We start from the raw sequence: 16,750 nt of genomic DNA on the forward strand, positions 1-16,750 counted from the left end.
CTGTCGCTTAGCTTCACTATAGTATAGAGTTTCGACGATACAGGGGGAGCCGCGCGCACTTGTGCGCGGCGGGTCATTGACCATTGTATCACGTTGCGACCCCCACGGTCGTTTCACGATACAGGGGGAGCCGCGCACTTCGTGCGCGGCGGGTCATACAACGTATGACAAGCAGGTCATACAACGTATGACAAGGCCGGCTTTGATAATATAGTGTCAACTTTGTCATTTGTACTCACAGAAAATAGCATGGATTAATTTTGGTGCTTAAATAAGATTGGTAAGGTTTATAGTTCGACTATATCATTTGTATTTGTATGACAGCAAATCTTTTACCACTGTGAAATACAAGGATGTGCAGACTGAGCCAGTTCTTCTTTCAGTTGATGGCCTAGAGTTACCAAAGGGAGCCCCCTCCAATGCAAGCAAATCGATCCCAGCTTTCGGCTTCGAGCGCGAAAAGTGGCATGCAACGTATGTCAAATCCCAGCAATGACATTGCTGAGCAATGTACCAGTCCCATGAAAATGAGAAGAAAAGGTGTTACAATGCAAGGGTTCTGGAAGTAGAGAAAGGAAGCTTCACGCCGTTAGTTTTCTCAACATCTGGTGGAATGGGTGGTGAAGCTGAAAGACTAGTAAAGAAGCTTGCTAGCAAGATGGAATACCACATAGGGCAAAGGTATTCAGATGCTGTTGGATAATTAGAAAGCGCCTTCGTTTCGAAATCCTAAGAACAACAGTGATTTCTCTACGGGGGGACAGAGGTGCAAGAAAGAACTTTGTTGATATAAACAGTTTAGATTTGAATTTGGAGCCACAAGGCAAAGGTTGATATTCAAATTTTTCTCCCAATATTTGAGATAGGGAAAATATTGATTTTTTGAAAGGTTGTTTTTATATAGGGTCATTGTGACAATTATGTGTATATTGTTTGAATAATTTACATCTAATCTAAAAATATTTTACCATTGTTGTAAATGTAAATGTATGTATGGTTTAATCTTTCCTGTTTAAGCTATTTAGTCGGACTAAATAGATTCCACGTTTATAGTGCTGAGGAAGATTATTGCCCAGTAAACATGACTTCATCTCATTCAACCTCATTTCCACCGGTATTTGTCTAGATGATCCAGTTTAAAAGTGAATAACGTCAATGAGCCCATGGATATCTCAACCGACTGCTTCAGCCATCAGCGGATACGTTATGTGCCTTTATAACCAAGACCCATTTTCGTCTTTTCACGTATCTAAGCTTCTGTACTGGTGGTGTTTGGAGTGCTTTCGAATTATGCAGTGGTGTAACCTAGTAATAAAATTAAAACATAATCGAGTTAAGTTCCTCATAATGATATTTCATGACCTAGAAATAAAGAGAGAAATAAGGAAATTCAGAATGGTCGAAAGAGGGAGACTATCAATCGTTTGTATCAATCCTTTTGACCTATTTCGTCATTGTTTAACTCAATCAATAAGAAAGGTATTCAATACATTTAATTACAGGAATGAGTTACGGTGAATGGAAATCACCAATTACATTGGATGTTGTAACACCTGATGCAACTGAGATTTCCACTGCAGCAATAGACAGGGTGACAGGAAAGTTATTTTGGAGATCAAAGAAACCAACCGGCCAATTTGTTGTTAGCACTGGTGAAAGTGCAAGCTCGGCTATTGAGTGGACCCCTGAAAGTTTTAGTGTTGTAAGCAGAGTACATGAGTATGGCGGAGGTGCATTCTTTGTCCACAATGAGGAACTTTTCTTTGTCAATAAATCTGATCAGCGGATCTACAAGCAAAGTGCCCCTGATGCTACCCCAGTACCTGTAACAGCAGATTTTGGTGATGGTAAGGTACGCTATGCTGAAGGTCATATCAACACTTTCATTGATAAAATTGTTTGTGTCCGAGAAGATCACCGAGTTGAAGGTAAGGAATGTATCAATACCATTGTTGCCATAGATCTGTTGACTGGCAGCCAAAATGTATTGGTGGAGGGTGCTGATTTCTACAAAAGTGTTGATACTTTCGAAAATAAAATCATATTTGTTTCCTGGAACCATCCAAATATGCCCTGGGATGATACACAGATGAGTGTTGGGGAATTGGTGATGGAGGGAAGCGTTGCTTCAGCTAAAAATGTTAAGATTGTATCAACTGGTGCATCTCATTTGCAGAGTAGGTTCATTAACAAAGATGAATATCTGTACCTTAGTGACAGAACCGATTTTTGGAATGTATGGAAGTCATCTGATGAAACCAAGCCCTGGTATAAGAGCAACAATGAACCAGGGTTCCCTTTTGGTTGGTGTTTTGGATATCCTGGATATGGTATAACTAATGATGGAATTGTTATTGGAGCAAAGTCAAAAGATGGCATGGATAATTTTCTGTTTGTTGATATTGATAATCCTCAGACAATCTTAAAAGATCTGGGTCAATTGATCAGGAGCAAAGGCTACTCATTTGGAACATTTACCAATGTTCTTTGTCATGGCCATTATGTTTATGCCCTTGGTATTGATGACCCTGCTAATCCTCTCACTCTTCTTCGAGTATCATTGAAGGATGATTCTGTTTACATTTACAATAATGAGTCAGCTGAAAAAGAGTTGATGCCATACATATCCTACGCAGAGTCAGTTGAGTTCCCAACTACCGACAAAAATATGAATGCTTATGGCTTTCTTTATAGACCAAAAAATCCTGATTTCAGTCCAGATGAAAAAGAAAAGCCACCTCTTCTCTTACGTGTTCATGGTGGTCCAACTGGAATGGCAATGAGAAGTTTAAGTATGAAAACACAATATTTCACTTCAAGAGGATTTGCTGTCTTTGATCTCGACTACAGAGGTAGTTCTGGATATGGGAGGGCTTTTAGACAAGCTCTTTATGGTAAATGGGGAGTGTATGACATAGAAGATGCCATTTCTGCAGCCCAGCATCTAGTAAATGAAGGGATAGTTGATGGAAACAGATTGAGTATTGATGGAGGAAGTGCAGGAGGCTACACAACCATGGCTATGATGGTCTTCAAAAAATACTTCCATGCTGGAGTTTCTTACTACGGAGTTTCTGATCTCTTAGGATTAGCAAAGCATACCCATAAATTCGAGTCTCAATATCTGACCAAGATGATAGGAAAACTCCCTGAAGATGAAAAGATCTACAAAGAAAGATCACCTTTGTGCCATGCTAGCCAGCTGCAATGTCCTATTGGGTTCTTCCAAGGTTCAGATGATTTTGTGTGCCCTCCACCACAGTCTAAAGAGTTGTACAATGCTGCCCTGGAAAATAGAGTTCCTACATTTTATGTGGAGTATGAGGGCGAGGCTCACGGATTTAGAAAAGCTGTAAATATACAAAGGTGCATTTCAAATGAGATTTATTTCTACTCTAAAATATTTGGCTTCAAACTGGCTGATGAAACAAAGAATCCACCACCAATAAAGAACTTGCCTGATCAAAGTTAAAGAATATTCCTAGCTGTGCTAATTGTAAGAGATTGTATGATATAGCAGTTTAAGGATACCTATTATATTGCTATCTTAGTCATTGATTATATTATCATTGTTTCATATTGATTCATATTGATTGTTATGTTAAATTTGGTTAAAATTCTGTTTAAATACTGTCTATTAGTATTTATTTTAATTTTTGTGTATAATTATGAATACTATTAAGAAAAATATCAATCCTTTTAAATATTTATGTTAGTTCAATCAGATGATAAAAACTATAGAATTAAAATTACAGTATTCAATATGATGTTCTAGATACAATATTACAATAATTTATTCCAAAGCAGAGGTTCCAAATGTTGAATATCATTTTCGGTATAATATGTAGTAACAGGTGCTTGATTTTACATGTTTTTGATTGTTTTAGTGTTATAAAAATGTATTCTTAAAATCAAGCCTGGTATTTACTGATCCCTTGGAAACGTTAAATGATAAATCGTTAGTGATATAAATAAACAAATTAACAACACTAAAAGAGTTAATTTCCCAGTCAGTAGTTAGTGACAATACAATTATTATAGTAATGGAATACTATAAATGATGGTGTCTCTAATTTGGACCAGCTCTGAGCTCACATTGAATTAAATTAATTACTTAAATTAAAACTGTGTACCATCGTACTATTACAAAAGATGAAATTGTAAGGCAAAATAAAGCTAACCGAATGTTTCAGCCACAAAGGCGATTACTTTAAGTTTTAATTACTCTATTAGGATGTACGTGATGTAACTAACTACCTGCTAAAGACAGGTAACACAGCGTTTCTAGCTACTACTAGCATGTTCTGGGTGGTCTTCTCCCTTTTGCTCTCTGGAGTGTCTTCCTTCTACATTCCCCTTATTGCCCCTGTGGAATACAGCAGAGGACAAACCATCGAGATCAAGGTTAGCCCCAATTAATCTAGTTCCCTCTTTAGAAGTAAAGGAATCACCAATATGTGTGTAATTTTAACAAAACAGAATCAAATTAACCGATTCATAAGTTGCAACAAGTTCCATTAAACTTGTAGCAAGATAACTGATCATATGTACTAATGTACTAATTTATTAATGTACAATGTACTAATGTACAAATTAAATATACTTATGTACAATGTACTAATGTAGTCGCCTCCCCACAGTCGACACAAGTAGAGAGTGTACACACAGAGCTACCGTTTAGTTACCGTAAACTACCTTACTGTTTACCCAATAAAGAAGTAAACTTTGCTGAGAACTTAGGTTTGTTTAAATATTCTCGGTCTCATTTTTAAATTCTCAAATTTATTGCTTTTCTTTCACGTCGTTTTGAGAAAATACCTGTCAATAATTGAACTAGTTTTTGTGAACTATCCGATATAAACATTAAGATGTAACAATGTAACAGTGTAACAATGTAACAATGTAACAATTTTAAAATGTAACAATGTAAAAATGTAACAATGTTTATCTAGGCGAGGTTTTGCACGGCAGCAGAATAGTAAACACTGCGTATACAGTGAATGTAATGCAGACTACACCTTGTACTCAAGTGTGCATGGTAGCTCTCATGCCTAAAGGTAGGTTATTGTCTGTTTTATATTTTAACTCAACTCAATATAGTTTAACTAACTTACTTCAGTAGCAACTTACTTCAGTGGCAACTTACTTCAGTAGCAACTAACTTCAGTAGCAACTTACTTCAGTAGCAACTTACTTCAGTAGCATCGGCTCCCTACTAACTATGTCTAGACTTATTACGATTCGGAATACGTTTTTTTCTATACTTTTTATTTATTAAATAAATATTTAAAGTAAAGCACCTCCGCAGAGGTAAACAGGATTATAGATATGATAGAGAAGGATTACGATGTTCACCTGATCCTAGATAACCTTCCTGTGGCTCGGAAATACTCATCTCCTGATGGGAAAATAGTAAGTTTCAAAATTAGTAAGTTTCCAGAACAAAATAGTACGTTTTCAGGGTCACCTTATTTGAATTTTTAATTGTCAACGTTTCAACTAAGATACGTTCATATTGGCTGTATTGTTCAGTGCATGTTGATTGTTGATGTAGAAGGGGTGGGGATATCCAGTTTATGAAATTAATGTAGCTTTATTTAGAAGCTTGACCCAAAGATTGAATCCTTCACCTTCACCTAACCAAATGTTTCAGGAGTTGTATCACAGAGGACACAAAGTTGGTCAAGTTTACAAGGACAACGTTTACCTGTACAACAACTTCCATTTCAAGATCAAGTACCACGTGGGTTCCATGCCCGGCAAATTCAGAATAACTGGATTTGAGGTAAGTGTCAGATATTTCACACGTAAAATTGCACAAAACATTTGTCACGTTATTACCAGTAAACTAGGCGTATGGGTTCCACTTCAGAAGGATGATGGGTATATGATTCACTTTCACTTTCACTTTGTTACCCAGGTTGAGTCTAACAGTCACGCTGGCACTGACTCCTGTACACAGGACGGCACACCACTACTCCTCACTAAAGATAAATCAACTACCCTCGCCTTCAGCTACAGTGTGGAATGGGAGGTAGGTCTAGGCAAGCATATAATAATTATATAATACATATCTTATCATTCGTTTCGTTAGACATTGATTTGGTGAAAGTACCCCTTATGCTATAAGCCGCTACACTGCTTAATGAAACTGGTGTTGTGATTGACATGTACTAGTGTACTAGTTAACTAACTTGTACTGGTGTACTAGTGTACTAGTGTACTAGTGTACTAGTAGTGTTTACTGTTTAGTAGATTACAAGTAACTACTACTCCTACCTTACAGGAAGGTACGATAGCCTGGGCATCACGCTGGGACACCTACCTCACCTCGGCTACCAACTCTCAGATTCACTGGTTCAGTATTATTAACTCTCTTATCATAGTTCTCTTTCTCTCCGGTCTACTCGCTATGATAATGGTGCGTGCTCTCAGGAGAGACATTGCTGCTTACAACCTGGACGAGGAAATGGTAAATTAAATACTTACTCACTCACTTACTTAAGTTTACTTACTTAAGTTTACTAACTTAAGTTTACTTACTTAAGTTTACTTACTTACTTACTTACTTACTTACTTACTTACTTACTTACTTACTCACTTACTTACTTACTTACTTACTTACTTACTTACTTACTTACTTAGTACTTACTTACTTAATTACTTACTTACTTACTTACTTACTTACTTACTTACTTACTTACTTACTTACTTACTTACTTACTTACTTACTTACTTGCTTGCTTGCTAGTTGCTTGCTTGCTTACTTACTTATTTACTTACTTACTTACTTACTTACTTACTTACTCACTTACTTACTTACTTACTTACTTACTTACTTACTTACTTACTTACTTACTTACTTACTCACTTACTTACTTACTTACTTACTTACTTACCCTGCTAATGTTCAGGATGATACATACGAGGAAACAGGATGGAAGCTACTACACGGAGACGTACTGAGACCACCCAACTTCTGCACAAATCTAGTGGCTCTTATAGGTAGGTACAATGTACATTGAACAACTGATAGATGTTAGAGGATTTAACGGCTACATAATACATTTTTTGTTGATTAGATGTTTCTGCTTTGTAATAATGGGGGGGGGGGGGGGGGGTGTCACGTCCGTCTATGTCCGCTTGTCTCATAGAATCCAAAAAGGACAGGACATAGGCGGACATAGGCGGACATAACCGGACATAGGCGGACATAGGCGGACATAGACGGACATAGGCGGACATAGGCGGACATAGGCGGACATTAATGGACACCTAAATTGCTAAATAAAATGTTCAATTTTTGCTGTTATAGAGGGATCATGTTTTTTGTCCGTTCGGTACCCTTAGATATTTTCAAAACGGACAAAAAATAGAGCAGACAAAAATGGACAAAAACGGACAAAAATGGAAATAACATTTAGATGCTTCCTCCTCCTACTTTTCCTCCTCCTCCCCCTGGGTCTTCCTGATCTTCCTCAGTCCTCTTCCTCCTCCCCTCCTCAGTCCTCCTCCTACTCCTCCTCCCCGTCCTCAGTCCTCCTCATCAGTCCTCAACAGTCCTCCTCCTCCCCAGTCCTCCTCCTCCTCCTGAGTCCTCCTCCTGGGTCCTCCTCCTGGGTCCTCCTCCTCCTCTTCATCCTCCTCCTCTTTCTCCTCAGTCCTCAGTCCTCCTCAGTCCTCCTCCTCATCCTTCTCCTCAGTCCTCCTCCTCATGGGTCCTCCTCCTCATCCTTCTCATCAGTCCTCCTCCTCCCCAGTCTTCTCCCAGTCCCCCTCCTTCTCCTCCTCGTATTCAGTCCTCCTCCTCCTCCTCCTCCTCAGTTCTCCTCATTTCTCCTAAGTCCTCCTCCTGAGTCCTCCTCCTCTTCCTTCTGAGTCCTCCTCCTGAGTCCTCCTCCTCCTCCCTCTCAGTCATCCTCCTCAGTCATCCTCCTCAGCCATCCTCCTCAGCCATCCTCCTCAGTCCTCCTCCTTCTCAGTCCTCCTCAGTCCTCCTCCTGAGTCCTCCTCCTCCTCAGTCATCCTCCTCAGTTCTCCTCCTCCTCCTCCTAGGTCCTCCTTCTGGGTCCTCCTCCTCCTCCTCCTCCTGGGTCTTCCTGATCCTTCTCCTCCTCTCAGTCATCCTCCTCAGTCATCCTCCTCAGTCATCCTCCTCAGCCATCCTCCTCAGCCATCCTTCTCAGCCATCCTCCTCAGTACTCTTCAGTACTCTTCAGTCCTCAAAATGTTTGTCCGCTAATGTCCGCTAATGTCCGCCAATGTCCGTCCGGGTCCGCCAATGTCCGTCCGAGTCCGCCAATGTCCGTCCGAGTCCGCCAATGTCCGTCCGTGTCCGCCAATGTCCCAAAAAACACGTCCGTTGTCTCATAGAATCCAAAAAGGACAGGACATAGGCGGACATAGACGGACATGACACACCCCCCCCCCAATAATATTCAAACATATTTGTGTAAACGTGGCATATATTTGTAGGAGTTAGTAAGTGGAATTATAAATACATTTGAGATTATATATATATGTATAAATATATAGGACGCTAGTTAGAGTACTCAATTGAATAAGGTAATCTTATCATACTATTCAGTTTGTTAAATAAACTAAATACTGCTGATATTTATAAAAGATTCCTTTTCTTTCCTTCTAGCCACCACGTCAGATTTTATTAGTAGTGTACACAGTGCATCAAAGTTCCCATTACATGGAGAGGTGTGCACGTATTGATAGTGTAGCACAATGTTGGTAATGGCAGGGAGGCTGTGTACATGTTTAGTGTGTAGGTCGTGAGAGATGAGGTAACTGTAATGTAGGGGAGGGCCCCGGCCTCCACCCCTCCCCCTGGCCTCCACCCCCTCCCCCGGCCTCCACCCCCTCACTTGCTAGACATGTAATACAGGAACAGTAAGTTCGCTCTACGCAGTGTGCAGTGTACAGGGTGTATAATTTGCAGTATGTTCTCGACTAACCCTGATATATAATAAGATTTAACTAGGAAACTAGGAAATAGTTCCAAGCTGTATACTGAGGTTGACACGTGTAGCCTGTAGACTGTAGAGTGTAGACAATAGAGCTGTAGAGGTGTCTAATATAATTATATAATTTGTATAATTAGTGCGTGTGTAAACATATCCTAACACACATTTTAAACTGCATCATCTCAAGTTTACATCCTACTGCTTTCAGGGACAGGCGTTTGTCAGGATTATAATAGGATTTATCAGGAATTAGAATCATCATTACATAATATGTATATTATACATATTACATACTTAAAAATATCTGAACTGTGTGGCACTCGGAGGCCCAACTAATTCATAATGAAAACTTCAAAATAAGTTGGTCCTAAATCCTATGAAAATATCTTCAGAAGAATGTAACTTTACCTTGTAAATGATGTGGCGGATATCTGACACGTCACTGTAATAAATATAAGATATATACATAGTATTGTGCACAAAATATTTGCTGCAAAATACATATTCTGCAGATTTAAAAACTTAACTTTGCTGTCCTCTCACTGATAGTGTACTCTGACACATTACTTAACCAGGTAGTGGTGTACAGATAGGTTCCACAGCACTAGCCTGTATAGTACTAAGTGTACTGGGGATGCTGTCTCCAGCTAGTAGAGGCAGTCTCATCGGAGCTGGGGTCTCTCTTTTCTTCTTCTTTGGTAGGTTTTATTTTTATATGCAAGTGATATTAAAGCTGCCAAATTTTTCTTTGGTTGAGAAGAAAAACTCAGGATGTTCATCGAATATATTATGCTACATAATATAACCTTTCTATGGAAGATAATCTGTAAATTGTTTGATTCGTGATGTTATGAGTAATTGAATGATATGTTTATTATGATTAGAATATTTAGCTTAAAAGCTGGTATCTGACCAAGTTTGCTTTGACACGTGACAGTGATTATAAAATTACCTGGTTACTTGTGTGCAACATCTCCCTATAATCAGTAATTGTTCAGGTGTTATTGGAGGATACTATTCTGGTAGACTGTACAGAACCTTTAAAGGACTAGCCTGGAAGCGAGCCTCCTTCCTCACCGCAACTCTCTATCCTGGGCTTATCTCCTCGACTTGCTTCATCTTGAACTTCCTGCTGTGGCATGCTGGTAGCAGTGGCGCTGTGAGTTATTTATCAAAATGTTCAATTGCTATTGTTTTTAATCTACTTAGTTTGTTTTTTATTGGTTTTAACAAACTAAGTTTTATTTATTTATAAATAATCATATGATTCTAATATGACTAAAAATATATCAAAAGACAACTGCGCGAACGGTAGGATTCGAACCTACGCGGGCAGAGCCCAATTGATTTCTAGTCAATCGCCTTAACCACTCGGCCACGTCCGCATGTCTCTTTATCGAATTTCATTGTATATATTTTGCGCGCGTTAAATAACTCTTTCCTTCAGGTCCCATTTTCCTATATGTGTGCCTTGTTGGCATTTTGGATATGTGTTTCTCTACCACTCGTCTTTATTGGATTCTTCTTTGGATTCCGAAAACAGGTAAGAAACAATAATTTAAATTTGAAGGCAATAAGAGAGGGAGATTAAATTTTCATTCAGAAGACAGAAGTTTTCAAAATTTATGTTTCAATTCGACTTCTCGTCAGAATCTAATAGCATGCCGACACGCTCATTATTCTTATTTAACTAATTAACTTGTTATTTTTCAGCCGTATGAATATTCAGTACGCACTAATAAAATACCACGCCCCATTCCCTCTCAACTATGGTACATGAGAACTGGTCCCTCAATGCTGCTGGCTGGCATCCTTCCATTTGGGGCTGTCTTTATCGAACTTTACTTTATCTTCTCCGTAAGTAATGCTTGTTGCTATATCCGGGGGGGGGGGGGGGGGGGGGGGGGGGGACTGTTCATACTGCACAATAAATGCGTCAATCCTGATCCTGGTAGCGGGATTATGTGACATATTGAGTCGATACAAATTTCTATGTAAACATGGTTTCAATCGGTTTTAAATTGCCCAGCTTAGGATGGTCTTCTCCGAACAAGATAACTTATCCTTGATTGTATCTGCTCGTTTCCGTTCATTGACTATCTTGTATCCAGTTAAAAGTATCTTCTTTGTAACGCGCGGCGACGTTATTTTTACGTAATCAATCAATGCCAACTCCATCCGAGTTACGCCGCAAAACGAACCGCGCGCGCGTCTTGAAGATTTCCGTCGAGTCACTTCCAGTCGCAAGCCTGGGACCACTACTAGCATAGTCACAACATCTACAAAGCTGCCATATAGCCTGACTGACAATTTTCTCGACTGACTGACAATGTTTCTTCTTTTTCCCCATTTAGAATACAAAGATTAGTACATTTTAGATTATGATTAATATTATATTTTTACCTATAGTTTACCTAGATTCTTGTTTACAAAGGACCACTACACTGACAAATGATCACTCTGGTAATTTATCCCTAATCTTGCAGGTGTTCACAGTTTACACTTTTAATTGTAAACTGTGGTAAATTTACCATGTGAGGCGTTGCCTTTTATATCATTTAATCGAACTCCTTCCTAATTTCTTTGAAGCAGCCAACTTCAAACCAGCATCTTTTCAAAATCATCTTTCTCAGGCGATCTGGGAGAACCAAATTTACACACTGTTCTCATTCCTGTTCCTTGTGTACGTGATTCTGGTGATATGTTGTGCGGAGATTGCTGTAGTGATCGTCTACTTCCAGCTTTGTACCGAGAACTACAGGTTTAATTAACTTATTATTTAACTAATTACAGGTTTAGTTAACTATACTTGCTATTATTTGAGTAGGTCAATGTCTCAGTATGTGAACTTGTTTAATTTCTTTAATCTCTGTCCAATTAAAATATAAGTTCATCACACATCATCATTAATATTTCTACAAAAAATTCAAAATGAAAATAAATAATTCAAAAATTCAAACTTTAGATGGTGGTGGAAGTCCTTCTTTTCTGCTGCTGGAACTGGATTGTACGTCTTCGCTTATGGGGTCTTTTTCTACTATACCAAGGTAATTTCCATTTAAATTCAAAACTATTCTTATTAAACTGTACTAATTTTTTACTCATCTTTAACAATTCGCGTGATAGCTTTATCTTATTGAATATAACCTATATAAGAAATAGTTAATTAATTTAAACACCGCTTAATTACAGTTGGAGATAGTTGGTTTCACGTCTACAGTCCTGTATCTTGGTTACACAGCCCTAATGTCCATTACATTCGGCATATTCACCGGCTCTGTCGGCTTCTTCGCTTCCTTCCTCTTCGTCAGATACGTCTACAGTGCAGTTAAAATAGATTAGCTTGGTTAACTTATTGGGGTCGTTATTAGTGGAGTTGTTAGTAGGGATATCACATGACAAGCCCTACGTTATTAGTGGAGTTGTTAGTAGGGATATCACATGACAAGCCCTACGTTATTAGTGGAGTTGTTGGACAGGTTAGGCAGTACTCATGTGATCCGCCGTGCAACAACAACACAAGATACAAGGGTTTTATAAATCATGTTGTTGGGCTTGTTTTGAGGGTAACTGCAGTAGTATACAGCAGTGTACTGCCTTAGTGGCGTACCCCAAATATTGCTCAACGCCAAGTCTGAAATATTTCATTTGATTTATTTAAGTTGTCCCTGGAAGAAATTCCAGTTTATTTTTAGGTCACAATGTTTTTGGCGGGAGCATGAATACTTCTTACTCAATTTAATCGGAGATTTTTAAAATACCACGTTTTTATTGATATTTATCACGTGGCTGGTTTTACTTTTACGAACTAAAATTCTGACAATATATATTTATTGTGCACTCTTCATTGAGAGATGAGACGCAACCTCGTGCAGTCAGGGTTAAGATTCCTCATTTGTAGACGGTTTTATATTTGTCTTCTGGGATCTTACTAGTTAATTGAATGATTGTAAATTATCAAAATAGAAATAGCAAGTATTAATTATGATGAACCTTTTTGTTTGCAGATGTATTGATATTCTAGACATTTCACGTTATTTCTCGTTTATTTGCGCTAACACAGTCAGTAAATGAGTTTGTTGAGATTGTGGCTTTCTTTAAGAGGGTCTTATATTTAATAGTGTGTGGGCAGAATAATTTTTAATGAAAACGTAACTAAAGTAAGCTAAATAGCAACTAAAGTAAGCTAAATAAAAACTAAACACACTTATTTTCAAGCCATGTAAAACATCCCGAACTGTTTCTGAAGTTTCCAACATATCACGATATTTGGCAACATAACGAATGTTAGATGGAACTATCACCGAGGATTACAACGAAAACTCTCCCGAGCGTTGCCATGACAACGTCTCTAATCACCCTGACAACACGTTCCATCACCATGATCACGTGACTCATCACTCAAAGAGAGCTAGACATGACAAGAAGGTACACGTGGTAAGACAGCTGCACGAGAGGTTGTATCAGAAGGCACCCCCTGGGTTCCTAAGGGGGTCCCTCCTGCAGCGGGATATGATCACCAGACTCACTACTAGGGATACTATCAACGGTAAGTTTATCAATCTTGTGTGCTCCCGGGGCATGAGGTGTCTTTCTTTGTGTAAACATGAAGCGCAGCAAGTGTTTACTTACACACAAATACGGAAGTTGTTTGATAACCTGGTCATCCCACTATTACTCAGTAAAGTGATTAAAAACACCACTCAGATCCACTGTACACTGGAGCAGTAGTAGCTCTGAGGTGGAGCCCGGACGGACAGAGCCTGATGTCGGGAGGGAAGCACCTGACCCTGCACTCCTACCCTAACTGTAGGAGGATAGCCAGTGCGCGTATGCCTGCTGAGGTGTACGATGCTGAGTTCCTGGATAGGGAGACTGTAGTCGCTGGTAAGTCAGTCAATCAGTCAGTCAGTCAGTCAGTCAGTCAATCAGTCAGTCAGTCAGTCAGTCAGTCAGTCAGTCAGTCAGTCAGTCAGTCAGTCAGTCAGTCAGTCAGTCAGTCAGTCACTCCTTACAGGGACAAGTACGGGACTGATCGTGCTTCCTCTACTCCCTCAACTGCCCAGCTCTCCAAATAACCTCACTGATGACGTCATAAGTTCACGTGACGTCACATCAACTCGCTACTACACAGTTATCAGGTGCCACAGTGGTTCTGTGTTCTCAGTCAAACCTCTGGTCGGAATGAGTAGCGACGTGTTCTATACCGCTTCAGCTGATCGCACTGTCAGGTAATTAGTTATAATTAATTAATTAATTAGTATTAATTAATAAATGAGTTAAGATATCTATTTACACTATGCCTATTACTCGGAGAATTCAGTTACTTCGTTTAGATATCTCAACTGACAATGGTCTATTGATAGAGAACCAAGCTTAGTTAAGATTGTTTCCAGATCAAGAGTTCTAGAATCTAACAAAATGTTCACATATCACTGTTCCCTTTCTAGAGCTATCTCTAACTTTACAGTTCACAGGTTGTTCGACCGCCGCGCACTAGGCACATGCTACTCAAGTCGCACGTGCAACAACAACCTGCTGCTGGTGGGGACTATGTCTTATCGGTCTCTGGCTGTCAACCCTGCTAACCCTCATCAGTTCTGCGTTTCTCATGGTCCCTATCTAGGTGAGTAGATAGTTAGCACTTGTTACTGTCTGCTACATTCTTACAGTACTGTCTGCTACAATCTTACTATACAGCTTGTTCCTTACAAAAAATGTAGTTCTGATTGGCATTAATTCTGCTAAATTTTAAACTAACGTTATATCTTAGAAACTAACGGCATATCGTATAAACTAACATTATATCTTATAAACTAACGTTATATCTTATAAACTAACGTTATATCTTATAAACTAACAGCTCTAACTACAGGTGTACACGACCTGAGGTTCTGCTGTACGGACCACAGAGCAATAGTGCGGAGATACGACGTGCCGCCCTTCCCCCGCCCTCATCTGGGAGGAAGCAATAGGATTACACACGCTGTGTACAATAACAGTGGCACTGAGATACTCCTTAACACTAGAACTATAGGTAATTATCTGAGAGAACAGGCCTGTGAAAACTCTTGGTCATCCGTCACACTTCAACTTTAAGTTAACTTTCATTTTTACCAGTGCAATAATAGCATCTTGTCGCTGTACCCGTTATCAATCTACACTACATTTAACCTACAGGTGCTCTGCTGATCTCTAATGATCCTAACAGTGGAGAAACTGTCGACCTTGAAACCGCTAATACTGCTAGTTTTTCTGAAAACTCTACAAATGAGAGAGGGCAGGAGCGTGTTGTGGTGAGTGAAGACTCTTCTAGCAACCGAATAAGGGAGGCCTCCAGTTCTTTGGGTCAGCTGGGATCAGAAATCACGAACTGGTTAGCAGAAAGAGGTCAATCCGAAAATGAAAGTGAAAGAGAAACATATCGTGAAAGAGAAAGTAATGGGATCATTGGACGGTATACGGGCCACAGAAATACACGAACAATACTAAAAGAAGCGGCTTTTTGGGATGATAAATATGTTCTTTCAGGTAAGACTCGCGCTTATCTTTGCTAACTGAATCAACACGTTAGATTTTAAACGTGTCACGTGACTGAAACACGTGACTAACACGTTACTTCCTCACACAGGTAGTGACTGTGGCCGCGTGTTTGTGTGGGATAAGAGTACGTGTGAAGTGCTGGCAGCTCTCCAAGTTGACTCCCACACCACCATGTCGGTTAAACCACACCCTTTTGATCCTGTTCTAGCCTGCTCTGGGCTTGACAAAAACGTGCAAATTCTAGAGCCTAACTTTGAGGTGAGTTAGATTATTTATAAATACTTAAAGAGTATAAATACTCTTTAAGTCAATATAACAAGATCAAATTTTAGTAAAAGTTGTAATTATTTTATGTAATGTGATGACAGAGGCTAAGAATATGCATTATGTTTTGAAAGAACTTTAGATGTTGTTAGCTTTCTTGTGTGATGCATTTACGGTGATCTTCAGTTAAAAGTATTCATATATAAATAGTTGTAAGTACAGTATTAATTCTCCTAATTTATGTTAGATAAATCTGTTTAAATTAGACAAGGCTAATATTCGACTTATTGAACTCCTGTAATAATGAGCACTGCCTCCCAGAGTGAGGGAATGACCCGAGAAGAAGTGACAAGTCACGTGACCCAGAATTACCGTGTTCTGGAGGAGGAAGGCATGATAGTTCCTATCCCTAACTCTGTGGTTATGAGGGCTCTCTCTGCTGTGGATCCCGGGGACTTCCTCGCTGCTATCTTGTAGCAACTTGGTTATTTCTCTATCACGATTGATACTTTTTTATAAATTTTTGTTTCTGACACTGATTTTAGTTATGATGCTATGTTTTTATAAGCAGTGATTGACAATTTAGGTACTTCCTAAGGTGTACCATAAACCATTAAGGGGGCCGGGGGGGGGGGGGGCCGGGGGGGGGGGGGGTCTTCATATAATGTGGGGTGGTACTCACTTATTTATAAAGTGTACTGTAAACTATATATAGTATACTGTACTGTAATTCCCTGCTATGCAGGAGGCAGCGCTTTTAGTCTATTGACTAACACATTTTATTGTGATTTTGCTAATGTATATTGTATAATGTATAATATATTTTCTATCACAGAATTGTAATTAGTAATTATTGGTGAATGGTGCTCTTACACCGATTATTGACATTATACCTAAAAAGTTAAGATGTTTTCTCCTTTTTATTCTGTCCTTCTGTTTAACCGTCCCACTCCCTAAACAAACAAAAA

At 39.1% G+C, this 16,750-nt stretch overlaps 3 protein-coding genes and 1 non-coding gene across 5 annotated transcripts; 3 read left to right on the top strand and 1 right to left on the bottom strand.

Annotated features, from left to right (window-relative positions):
* Nucleotides 1-383: 383 nt before the first annotated feature.
* On the top strand, nucleotides 384-3,697 carry LOC134822624 (uncharacterized). Its single transcript, XM_063833755.1, has one exon. It carries the CDS (start codon nucleotides 1,505-1,507, stop codon nucleotides 3,470-3,472), a length of 1,968 nt encoding a protein of 655 aa, XP_063689825.1. The 5' UTR covers nucleotides 384-1,504; the 3' UTR covers nucleotides 3,473-3,697.
* A 507-nt stretch (nucleotides 3,698-4,204) lies between these two features.
* Nucleotides 4,205-13,012, top strand: LOC134822625 (transmembrane 9 superfamily member 4-like). Its single transcript, XM_063833757.1, has 15 exons — nucleotides 4,205-4,404; nucleotides 4,641-4,740; nucleotides 4,953-5,057; nucleotides 5,309-5,412; nucleotides 5,654-5,785; nucleotides 5,921-6,034; nucleotides 6,287-6,472; nucleotides 6,915-7,005; nucleotides 9,551-9,673; nucleotides 9,974-10,134; nucleotides 10,423-10,518; nucleotides 10,689-10,832; nucleotides 11,609-11,736; nucleotides 11,941-12,022; nucleotides 12,168-13,012. Exons 1-15 carry the CDS (start codon nucleotides 4,300-4,302, stop codon nucleotides 12,315-12,317), a joined length of 1,821 nt encoding a protein of 606 aa, XP_063689827.1. The 5' UTR covers nucleotides 4,205-4,299; the 3' UTR covers nucleotides 12,318-13,012.
* On the bottom strand, nucleotides 10,279-10,360 carry Trnas-aga (transfer RNA serine (anticodon AGA)). The gene has a single exon. It is a non-coding gene; the product is annotated as a tRNA-Ser (tRNA).
* A 161-nt stretch (nucleotides 13,013-13,173) lies between the features above and the next one.
* LOC134822626 (uncharacterized) lies at nucleotides 13,174-16,619 on the top strand. 2 transcript variants are annotated; one of them, XM_063833759.1, is made up of 8 exons: nucleotides 13,174-13,524; nucleotides 13,683-13,862; nucleotides 13,993-14,206; nucleotides 14,453-14,601; nucleotides 14,851-15,012; nucleotides 15,156-15,506; nucleotides 15,607-15,776; nucleotides 16,104-16,619. In XM_063833759.1, the coding sequence occupies exons 1-8, from the start codon at nucleotides 13,260-13,262 to the stop codon at nucleotides 16,257-16,259; spliced, it is 1,647 nt and encodes a 548-aa protein (XP_063689829.1). In that variant the 5' UTR covers nucleotides 13,174-13,259; the 3' UTR covers nucleotides 16,260-16,619. The 2 variants fall into 2 exon arrangements, with proteins under 2 accessions (XP_063689829.1, XP_063689828.1); XM_063833758.1 differs by having other exon boundaries at nucleotides 13,192-13,524; nucleotides 13,972-14,206.
* Nucleotides 16,620-16,750: the final 131 nt, after the last annotated feature.

The sequence above is a fragment of the Bolinopsis microptera genome, chromosome 11, assembly GCF_026151205.1.
Source record: "Bolinopsis microptera isolate Bmic1 chromosome 11, MBARI_Bmic_1.0, whole genome shotgun sequence".
In the NCBI taxonomy this organism is placed as follows: domain Eukaryota; kingdom Metazoa; phylum Ctenophora; class Tentaculata; order Lobata; family Bolinopsidae; genus Bolinopsis; species Bolinopsis microptera.